The 12,213-nt window shown below is 43.0% G+C and overlaps 1 protein-coding gene across 1 annotated transcript in view; it reads left to right on the top strand.

Moving 5' to 3' along the window:
• The first annotated feature begins 239 nt into the window (after positions 1 to 239).
• The window catches only part of LOC135919711 (uncharacterized), a 58,987-nt gene continuing 47,013 nt past the window's right edge, over positions 240 to 12,213 (top strand). Inside the window, exons 1-5 of the mRNA XM_070522386.1 lie at positions 240 to 477; positions 5,184 to 5,246; positions 5,352 to 5,375; positions 6,440 to 6,463; positions 10,895 to 10,904. Of these exons, the coding sequence (XP_070378487.1) occupies positions 474 to 477; positions 5,184 to 5,246; positions 5,352 to 5,375; positions 6,440 to 6,463; positions 10,895 to 10,904 (125 nt within the window). The 5' untranslated portion in view covers positions 240 to 473. The remainder of the gene's footprint in view (positions 478 to 5,183; positions 5,247 to 5,351; positions 5,376 to 6,439; positions 6,464 to 10,894; positions 10,905 to 12,213) is intronic.

Here is a 12,213-nt window from a genome sequence, read left to right on the forward strand (position 1 = left end):
AGGCTTCCTCCTCTTCGGTACTTTTATTATAAAGACATCATCACCATTATCTTACACCTTATCACGTTGGTAGTGCGCTGTTACAATTGCCTACTCTGAAAAATAATGTCAAAAATCGTGAGCGCTCTACCAATTTTACTACTTGCTTATTTTTGGCCGGACTGCTACTTCTGGGCAACTTCTTCTCACTAAGCTTTTGGGTCACGTGAGCACGCGCCTTATAAAAGGGCGACAAAGAAGAAGACGCCAGCAGGGGTTTGTGACGGTGCGCTTCGTGTTTCCTGTTAGGCCTCAAATCAAAGCTTCGTGTTTCTGGTATATTGAGAATCCTGACTGCAAGACTGCAACTGCCGTGTCTGCTTCTGCTGCTGCTCTTGAGGTTCCTGCGGTCCTGGTAGTCCTTAGTCGTCCTTGGATCCTTAGTGGTCGACCCTCTCTCCTCTGCGTTCCGGTCTCGTCAAGAAACACACGTCATGGGTGAGTATCAGCGACATTCATTACGAAACACACGTCTGGCACGCGCAAGGTATTATCAACCCTTAAACCTTTCGCTGGTTGTTCGGCGTGTAGTAGTTTCAATGATGGCTGACTTATGCTACGTGCTTTGTGTTCGGGACGGATGGTCGGCATACCAGCAGCAAGAACACCGAGAAGACTTCGGGCATTTGACGCGCTTGCAGCTCCGACGCCGCACAATTGGACCGGCTTTTCGTGAACATTTTGTAATTCAAAATTGTTTATCTAGAGACAACACTAAGTGTGGGACTGTATTATTCCGGCTGTTATTCAGGGCTAAAACGTTTAATACTATTTTGCTGTCATCTCTTAGCGCACCTGAGGCGAAATAAGGTCTCCTTGCCCTCCAACTGGAAACGTCGCCTATTATGGCGATTCAAAGCCATATTCAGCCGCTTAAGCCGTCTTGTGCCGCATCTATCACTTCTTCCACCAGAATAATCCGCATATTTAAATGGCTAGACATAAATTGTCTGTGCTCTTCGAGACGTATTATCAGGTCAAGCGAAGTAGTGTGTAGGTCTCTGTAGGATTTTTCCCCTATGTCCCCATAAGTTCTCTTAAAGTGTCTAGAGACAAGTTCAGAATGTCACACAACTCCCGGTGAGCTGATACCGCATGCTGTGCCATCAAATGCGTGGGCGGGGTGATAGTGATACTAGAGCACATTACCCTCACCTAAATAGGTTCTTATGTGAAGGAGACACCAAGAACGATGAAACCATAGAGGCGCTTTTGACGCACTGTGAGCGTCGAGGTGACCGCGTTGCGTAATACCCATCTGTGGTAGGCACATATACTTTATGTTTATGTTTATGTATTATGTTTATGCCTCATGCATAATCATAATCATTGGATTTAAATCGAACGAACAGTCAACGTAAGGAGCATATCAGAGTAACATACCACCGAAATAGTTCATGAAGGTCTAAGTGAGTAGGATAATGTTCATGTGAACTTTGATGCATCGATCTGATCATGATACGAAGCCGTGACGCTATGCGGTCACAGTCGCTCAGATGTTGCATTAGCATCTGTGCGTTTTAATGCGATTGACATTCCCTGCCCATTTGTTTTGAATCTATCTATCTATCTATCTATCTATCTATCTATCTATCTATCTATCTATCTATCTATCTATCTATCTATCTATCTATCTATCTATCTATCTATCTATCTATCTATCTATCTATCTATCTATCTATCTATCTATCTATCTATCTATCTATCTATCTATCTATCTATCTATCTATCTATCTATCTATCTGTCTGTCTGTCTATCTGTCTATCTGTCTATCTGTCTATCTGTCTGTCTGTCTGTCTGTCTGTCTATCTATCTATCTATCTATCTATCTATCTATCTATCTATCTATCTATCTATCTATCTATCTATCTATCTATCTATCTATCTATCTATCTATCTATCTATCTGTCTGTCTGTCTGTCTGTCTGTCTGTCTGTCTGTCTGTCTGTCTGTCTGTCTGTCTGTCTGTCTGTCTGTCCGTCCGTCCGTCCGTCCGTCCGTCCGTCCGTCCGTCCGTCCGTCTGTCTGTCTGTCTGTCTGTCTGTCTGTCTGTCTGTCTTGTCTTCTCTTGTCTAGCCTAGTGTAGTCTAATTTAGTCTAGTCTAGACTAGTCTCTTACAGCGACCCAGTCGCATGGGTTGTCGGACAGCTTGGACGACTGTGTATGAGCCAGTTTTTCCTGATGCCATTGGGGTCGTTCCATCGTCGTCATTCCAGCTTCGTCACGGGACTCTCGTCATGCCGTCATGGTCAGGCCTTCGATGTCGTATTCAGTGGCATATTTAGTCTAATAAATTTGACCGCTAGGCAGGTGTTGGTGGTCGTGATGTCGTCCTGTTCGTGGTATCTCCGTCATTCTAGCTTTTTCACCCGACTCTCATCATATCTTTGTCATCGCGCCATCGCCGTAATACAGTCGTCATGCATGGCGTTGTCATACCTTCATCTTGATGCCATCGTCGTCGTTCCAGCTTGGCCGTCCGACTCTCGCCGTGTCTTTGTGCTCGCGCGATTATCGTCACTCAAGGTTAAACTTCAAATATATCACGCATTATTTAACTCACATTTGAATTATTGTACGTTGATTTGGGGCACAACAACAGAAACAAACATAAATAAAATACTTGTTCCACAAAAAAGGATAATTCGCTACATTGGACGCATTGAACGTCTGGCAACCACTTGCAAATTGTTTGAAAGGTTCAGTATAGTTCGGGTTGACAGCATTTACTGATACCGTTTGTTGAACACACTCTGCTTTTCAAACAGAGAACTCTCGGACTTCATTACAGCATTATCATGTCTAGAGCTTCGTGTTATTACAGTACCTACAAGAAACACCCATATATGGTCTACACCTCCATTTCGTACAACTTATAAGTATCAAACTTTGGCATACAACGTCCCAACAACACTAAACACGTATTAAAACACAACCAGTTGTAGTGTTGCAGCAAAAACAGTTACGTTCTTTCTTTTGTTCCATTATGTGCTAGTAAAGCATTCAGTATCTATAAATATCGACTATATATAATATATATGCTGCTTGCAAATCAGTAATTAAAAGCAATAATTTTTTCGCAGCATTTTTAGTGTGTCTGTGTGAGTGATAAGTATGTGGTACTATGTGTTGCAATTCGCATATGCATTTTCATGTGCACACTAATTCAAGTGCATTTGTGTAATATATGAATATGTTATATTATGCATTGTAATCTGCACGTTTTTCATTTTTGCCTTTGTAACCGTGTATCTCCGTTCTTTACCTGTGCACCTTGTATAGCCGCTGCCATGTAACGGTCACCTGGGCCCCATCAAGCAGTTTTATGGCTTTTAGCCAAGCGAACCTTCCAGCATAAACTTGAACTTTTGACAATCGTCGGCATGCTTTCGCTGTCATACAATTGGCGTGATGCTGTCGTGGTCGTCCCATCGTCGTGAATCAAGCTTGGCCATCCTGCTTTAATCATGTCGTCGTTGCCCTAAAGTGGTCGTGATACAGTCGTCGTCACGCCATCATGGTCATTGCACTCATTATCTGACAGTGATCATCCCATTCTCATGTAATGGTCGTGATAAAGTCATCTTATAGTCATGCATTTGCCGTCGCACCATCAGAGCGATGCCTTTGGGGTTGATGCATCGTCGTCATTTTAACTTTGTCATCCGACTCTCCCCCATTCAGCTTCGTCACCGAACTCTCGTCTTGGGGTTGTCGTGGTGTCTTCCACGCGGTCTCAATGGCCTATGTTGTATAGTAGCTTGGACAACTAGGTATGTGCTTCTGGTGGTGATGCTGTCGTGCCCGTTACATCGTCGCTTCAGTTTTGTCATCCGACTCAGGTTATCTCCTTGTCACGCTTTCGTCGTCATATAGTCGCCGTGCACACATTGTCACGACGTCATTATGGTGCTCTAGCGGCCGTTTCATCTGCGGCATTTGAACGTCGTCGTCCGACTATTGATGCAGTCGGCGGCACCTCGTTGTCACCACACTGCCGTCGACATAGCGCAGCCTTCATGCCTTCGTCTTCACGCTGTCGTTACAGTATCGTCATCACTTCATAAAAGTGAACGCATTCGTTATGCCGTCGTCGGCTTATCGCTTTCATCGTTCCTCAGACGTCATTACTTCTTCATTCTGCCTTAATCATGCTGTAATCAGTCAATTGTGATTATGCTGCCTTTGTCATGTCATCACCGGCATACATTAGCCATCATGCTCTAACACCATTGTCGTCGTGCCGTCGTGGTCATGCCATCGTCGACATTCCAGCATCGTCAGGCACTTGCTGTCATACCGTTGACGTAATGCTGTCGTCAGGGTGTCTTCTTTATAGTATCCTCATCATTTTAGAATCGTCGCCGTATAGTCATTCCGCCGTTGTAATATCATCTTTGCCTTCCTATCGATATGATTCTTTCTTCGTCCTTATGTCGGTGTCCCTGCGTCGTCAGGATAGCGCCATGTTCATGAGCGATCTTAGCAGGCGAGTACCATACCAAAGTGAGACGACGCTGTGAGGCGGTGTACATCGCATTTAACCTAAGCAACACTACTCTCAGGGCGGCCAGTAGCGATTTGAAGTGAACGTGACTTTGCTTATATGATGTGTCACTAAATTGTTTACATAATATAACAAAAATGATGGGGTGTTACGTGCCCAAACCACTTTCTGATTACGAGGCACGCCGTAGCGGAGGACTTGGGAAATTTTGACCACTTGGGGATCTTTAACGTGCCATTAAATCTGAGTACACGGGTGTTTTCGCATTTCGCCTCCATCCAAATGCGGCCGCCGTCGCCGGGATTCGATCCCGCGGCCTAGTGCTTAGCAGGCCAACACCATAGCCACTGAGCAACTACTGCGGATTTTACATAATATATCTCACACAATTTATCACTGTAAAACATTACCACCGACAGTTTGTAAGCATTTCGCAAACGTTGATAAATAATACCAGGTGTTCTTTGCTCCTTAGTCATTAAAACATTTGAGTGAATGGTGCCGCAACTAGTCTTTCTAGCGATACCTGAAGAACTAATTGGGAGGGTCGAACGTCCTCCAAACTGCAAAATTGGTTAAGATTAAGGTTAGTGCAGGACACCGGATGGCGTTTCTACCTCCTTCTCTCCTTACAGAAACGTGGGAGTCAAGTATGTACCCATCTGGCGAAATGTACGGGCTGGAGTCCGACGCGTCATGTAAGTGAATCCATGATTTCTGCATTGCGTACCCGCTGCTTCATTTCGCTGCCAATTGGCCTGTTTTAAACCTTCGCAATTTCTCTCTCATTTCTTTCTCTGCAGTTGTAACAACCGAGCAGAGCCAAGGTAAGGGGCCGGGTTGAAATGGCAGGCCAGTGCTCGTCCACAGGAGTTGAAAGTGTAGCACGCTATGCGTGCGCGCTTTGCGAGGAAGTGGGCGCTATGCGTGTATCGCTCTTCTGTCTTATGCTTGCTGAATGCATTCTACGCTTCTCACTTTCATCTGCAGCGATTGGAGCCACAAGAGTTCCTAAAATGCTATCTACACAAAAGTATGGCGACAGCGACTATGCTAGTTTGGATCCGATTGTTTGAATAATTGTTGCAAGGAAAACAGTCCCTTAAGCCAACTTATTATCTGGGCTTAGTTTTCCTATCTCAGTTTGAAATTTGCTGAATCAGTTGCACATTGAAAATCGCAGTGTTTATTTCTTTTACCGAATATGTATTCCATGGCTTTTAGAAATGCATATTGTAGAACAAAGCCGGCGTTCTGCTTCTACCTTTTTAACGTCACAGGCTCGCCTATTCCTTGGTTTGTATCCTCGTCTAAGTCAGCGCTGCTACGTTTTGAATCATTCGTATTCTCCCTTGCTTCCCGTGTTCTTGCTCAAATTCGTGTGTACTGAATGTATGAAACGGACAAATAGATTACAATGCGCGGACAATGGCCGCAAGGTCTATGTAACAACAAGGAGGATATAGAATTTGCTGAGCTTGGAGATAGTGCTCATTGTTCATATGCAACAAAAATTATGAGGAATATAGTGACGTTTCGGAATATTTTCGAAGAAATATTGCTTTAATATCCGGAATACGAATGTTGATTCGGAATGCTAGGTATCATTCTGCCCGTAAATTTAGGAAGAGGAACATCGCGAGATTAGGGCGTAAGACGCATCGTCTACTTTGTCGTTACTTGCAATCAAACGTAGAGAATCTTTACACCGAGAAGCTTTTCAAACAGCCAAAATTAAGTATGTACCCATCTGGCGAAATGTCCGGGCTGGAGTCCGACGCGTCATGTAAGTGAATCCATGATTTCTGCATTGCGTACCCGCTGTTTCATTTCGCTGCCAATTGGCCTGTTTTAAACCTTCGCAATTTCTCTCTCATTTCTTTCTCTGCAGTTGTAACAACCGAGCAGGGCCAAGGTAAGGGGGCGGGTTGAAATGGTGGGCCAGTGCTCGTCCACAGGAGTTGAAAGTGTAGCACGCTATGCGTGTGCGCTTTGCGAGGAAGCGGGCCCTATGAGTGTATCGCTCTTCTGTCTTATGCTTGTTGAATGCATTCTACGCTTCTCACTTTCATCTGCAGCGATTGGAGCCACAAGAGTTCCTATAATGCTATCTACCAGGCACGTACCCAGGATTTTTTTTCGGGGGGGGGGCCCAACACCTCCATCATCATCATCATCATCATCATCATAATCATCATCATCATCATCATGTTTTATGTCCACTGCAGGACGAAGGCCTCTCCCTGCGATCTCGAATTACCCCTGTCCTGCGCAAACCGATTCCAACTAGCGCCCGCGAATTTCCTAATTTCATCGCTCCACCCAGTGTTTTGTCGTCCTCGATTGCGTTTTCCTTCTCTTGGTACCCATTCTGTAACCCTAATAGTCCAACGGTTATCTAACCGCCGCATTAGATGACCTGCCCAGCTACATTTTTTCCTCTTCATGTCAATTAAAATATCGTCTATACCCGTTCGCTCTCTGATCCAAACCGCTCTCTTTCTCTCTCTTAACGTTATCCCAGCAATCTTCGTTCGATCGCTCTTTGCGTGGTCCTTAACTTGCTCTCATGTCTCTGCCCCATATGTCAGCTCTGGCAAAATGCACTGATTGCATGCACACCTTACTTTTCAATAACAATGGTAAGCTTCTAGTCAGGAGCTGGCAATGCCTGCCGTATGCGATCCAACTTATTTTTATTCTGTGAATTTTCTTCTCATCATCAGCGTTCCCTGTGATTAATTGACCTAGGTGAACGTACTCCTTCACAGTCTCTAGTGGCCGACTGGCGATCCTGATCTCTTGTTCCATTGCCCGGCTATTTATCATTATCTTCATCTTCTGCATATTAATATTCAACCCCACTCTTACACTCTCTCCGTTAAGGTCTCCAATCATTTGTTGTAACTCGTCTGCATTGTTCTTGAATAGAACAATGTCATCAACAAACCGAAGGCTGCCGAGAGTTTTGCCGTCGATCTTTACTCCTAAGCCTTCCCACTTTATTGGCTTGAATTCTTCTAAGCATGCAGTGAATGGCTTTGGAGAAATTGTGTCTCCCTGTATGACCCCTTTCTCTATAGGTATCTCCCTGCTTTTCTTGTGTAGAATTAAGGTAGCTGTAGAACCTCTGTAGATATTCTTACACGAAGGATGAGTCAGTAAGACGAGAAACTATTTACATATTATATTTACAACAACGGTTGCAGCGAAGATCGGTCAGATTCACAGCGCGAGCCCAGTTCATTCTTCCTCCTCTTTTCTGGAGCGATGGCCCCCACGCGCCTCGTTCAAACAAACAAATACCACACGCATGCAGCAATATTTTCCAAGCTTTTTACGTAAGCGTTCTGTACTCCTTGATTACGTAGTGCCTCTATGAATGCTGGTATCTCTACTGAATCAAATGCATTTTCGTAATCTATATAAGCCACATAGAGAGGCTTATTGTACTCTGCAAATTTCGCGATAATCTGATTGATGACATGGATGTGATCCATTGTAAAGTATCTCTTCCAGAAGCCAGCCTGTTCCCTTGGTTGACAAAATCGAGTGTTGCTCTTATTCCATAGGAGATTATTTTGGTAAATGTTTTATATAATACTGGGAGCAAGCTAAAGGTCCTGTAATTTTTCAATTCTTTAATGTTTCCTTTTTTGTGGATTAGTATAATGTCTGCATTCTTCCAGTTTTCTGGGACCCTTGCAGTCGATAGACACTTCGTATAAAGAGCCGCCAGCTTTCCAAACATTATGTCGCCTCCATCTTTGAATAAATCGATAGTTATTCCACCTTCTCCTCCCACTCTTCATCGTTTCATGTCTTGCAGGACCCTTCTGACCTCATCGCTAGTTATAGGAAAATTTCTGTATCCTTTTCATTACTGTTTCTAAGTGAGGTATCATGACTCCTCTGGGTACTATATACAGGTCAGCTTAGAATTTTTCCGCTGCTTTTACTATATCTTCGAGATTGCTGATGATATTATCCTTCTTATCTTTTAGTGCATACATCATGGTTTGTCCTATGCCAGGTTTCTTTTTTACTGATTTCAGGCTGCGTTCAATTTTTTACGGCTTCTTCAGTCTTTCTCATGTTATAATTTCGAATATCAGTTATTTTTGCCTTGTTGATCAGTTTTGACAGTTCCGTGAATTGCGTAACGCTGTGCGGCCGCCATTCCCATAGAACCGCGTAGAGCGCAGGACTCTGCGATTCTAGACGTACTGCGCTCACCGCGAAAGGTTAAAAAACACTCACATAAGCACAGCAGAGAAGTGGCTACGTGAGGCGGTTCGACCGATAACTGTAGAAGTGTCATTCTAAACAAGTAATTGTTCTCCACTTCCGGCGGCGTTTTCTCTACTTCCTTTCTAAATAAAAAGATGTTGATCCATAAATATTCTCATATACAACGGTTAGCTTTTTTATTATTCGCTTTTGCTTGCAGTTTGGTTGTTGCCTTGGCTCTCTCTCTTAGTAGATCGCTTAATTTCTCAACTCCTTGCGATTTTTGTTTCCAGTTTCCAATTTGGCACGAAAATTTCCTATAGTATTAGGGAAAAACAGACGAGGTAACAGGCGACAGTCATCTTGCTTATGGGCTTAAGGGTTATTGCAGGGTTTCATGACGGACGTTCTTTCACATTATTTTATTTCCCACCTTATCTAACCCATATCACGTGTATATGGTTCCGGGCACCTGCGAGCGTCGCGGCGAGCCGTAACTCAAGGAAATAGTGAAGCAAAGGGAAAGCTTAACGCAATTGGCGTTTTCTCCGTGGCCGCAACTCGTTCCATGAGAGTACAGACCAGCTGCGTAACAGCCGCATCCCTCTCCTGGTCCCAGGATCAGCCTAAACAAAGAAGGTTGAACTAACAAAAGCAACAGCTATGCGCGTGATGGTTGAATAGATGGTGACAACTGAATGCATCTCGAGTTAATCGCGCGGGTGCGGAATCTATGAGAAAATTGTCCTTCACATTACAAGAGATGCCGATAACTACCGCCATCTAAAAGGAGTGAAAAAGGCAGCATAATGCTGACCGATGACCAAGTCTCAACATTGATCTGGCGCCGCTTCAGGAATGTGTGAGGAGTGGTGGCGTGGGTGGGGAGGGGGGGGGTATGCCACTTGATTTTTGGGGCCCGGGCCCCCCCCCCCCCCCCCTGGGTACGTGCCTGCTATCTACACAAAAGTATGGCGACAGCGACTATGCTAGTTTGGATCCGATTGTCTGAATAATTGTTGCAAGGAAAACAGTCCGTTAAGCGAACTTATTATCTGGGCTTAGTTTCCCTATCTCAATTTGAAATTTGCTGAATCAGTTGCACATTGAAAATCGCAGTGTTTATTTCTTTTACTGAATATGTATTCCATAGCTTTTAGAAATGCATATTTTAGAACAAAGCCGGCGTTCTGCTCCTACCTTTTTAACGTCACAGGCTGGCCTATTCCTTGGTTTGTATCCTCGTCTAAGTCAGCGCTGCTACGTTTTGAATCATTCGTATTCTCCCTTGCTTCCCGTGTTCTTGCTCAAATTCGTGTGTGCTGAATGTATGAAATGGACAAATAGATTACAATGTGCGGAAAATGCCCACAAGGTCTATGAAACAACAAGGAGGATATAGAATTTGCTGAGCTTGGAGATAGTGCTCATTGTTCATATGCAACAAAAATTATGAGGAATATAGTGACGTTTCGGAATATTTTCGAAGAAATATTGCTTTAATGTCCGGAATACGAATGTTGATTCCGAATGCTAGGTATTATTCTGCCCGTAAATTTAGGAAAAGGAACATCGCGAGATTAGGGCGTAAGACGCATCGTCTACTTTGTCGTTACTTGCAATCAAACGTAGAGAACCTTTACACTGAGCAGCTTGTCAAACAGCCAAAATTAGCTTGGCACTTTCCTGGTTACCATTCAGTGCTCACCGTAGAACAGCAGCTCTAAATACTGAACTGTAATCGAATATCTCGGAAAAAGTATGATACTCATTCCTAGAATACGATGGTCCGATTCAATATGACAGTTTCTATTTCGTTCTGAAAAAATTCGAATGGTCATGCGTCCCGACAAATATCTCCGTCAATGTGTCGAGTACGGGAGTCATAGGTATTAGTGCTTCCCAGTTATCAAGCTTTGAGAAATTGTGCACGCAGGCGCCTTGCGCGTGTTAGTGTAACGTCGACGCCACTGGACGTACTCGTAAGTGCAGCTCGACGCTGCATCTTTCTTGGCAAAGCCGATAGCATAAACTAACCTTAATGCGCTGCTTGTTAAACTCCCTAACTTCCTTCAACAGCTATATCGAAAATTCGCTCTTCATTTCTTTTTCGCAGAAGACAGAAGGTAAGCAAGCAGTGTGTTTGTATCCTGCTTCCGTGCATTCCACTGCAAATGCTGTCCGTGTCGGCGCTTTCAAAGTCCTCTTGAGCGCGCAATAGAGGAACAAAGGTGAAATCGTTATACTAACCTAAACAAAATTATGTAGTGCGGCAATAAACGTCAAGGCTGGACCATATGTACGCCGTGCTACTAAAATTCCAGGATGACAAATCTTCACGACATTATTTCACAAATTGTGAAAAGAAATACACGGGTGCTTCAGTTCATTTCGTGCTTCAGTGCATAAAACAGCGTTTCATAAATAAAACGTTGGATTTTTACGACATGCTTGATCGCGCTCGGCTTACAACTGGCGTCTTTCTGGAAAATCATTCCAAGCGGATACGTCTTCCAATCTCACCGGCTACAATTCGTAAATTGTGGTACGTGCAATAAGATAAATTCAAAAGATAATTAGTAGATTTCCGTTAATTAGTCTATTATGTGTTTCTATTTCTCGTACGAGTAATTCTGGCCACTCGGAATCATCCAGTTCAAGGACGACAATTCTGTGACCTGCAACAGGATATCTCTGTGAATGTTATCAAACTTACAAATGCACACCTGGCATATATATAACGCAAAGAAATGTTTTGTAGGTCCGGTGCATAGGGAGTTGAAGAAACGAAGTTGCACATTTACGAAATTTGTATCTTTAATGTTTTTAAGGTTTCGGCCATGGCACGGCCTTCGTCAGAATAAACACAGATACAAGCGCGCAGTTGCGTTTATGCGCATGGGCCCGTGGGCATAATCAGCAGTACACGCACGTGCACACAATACTAAAAGAACAAAAGCACAGCAGCAAATATAACTTAAGCACGATAAATTATATGCATTAAATATCATTAAGGTGTCACGATGATTGCACATGAAATACAGAATAGTATCAATTGCGACATGGCAAAACTGATTTGGCATGTTTTGTGAATTCTGTAGAAGAACATACACATCAATATATGGCAGAAAGGCACGACATTTTCCCTACGCTCTTGTTGATACCGGATGACACAGTGTTAAATTTGTGGACAAGAAAGGATTCTCGTACTTCTCAGTCATGGTGTGATTTGAAACCTGATTGATATGATATATATATATATATATATATATATATATATATATATATATATATATATATATATACACACACACACACACACACACACACATATATATATATATATATATATATATATATATATATATATATATATATATATATATATATATATATATATATATATATATATATATATATATATATATATATATA

Source organism: Dermacentor albipictus, chromosome 7 (assembly GCF_038994185.2).
Source record: "Dermacentor albipictus isolate Rhodes 1998 colony chromosome 7, USDA_Dalb.pri_finalv2, whole genome shotgun sequence".
Classification (NCBI taxonomy): Eukaryota; Metazoa; Arthropoda; class Arachnida; order Ixodida; family Ixodidae; genus Dermacentor; species Dermacentor albipictus.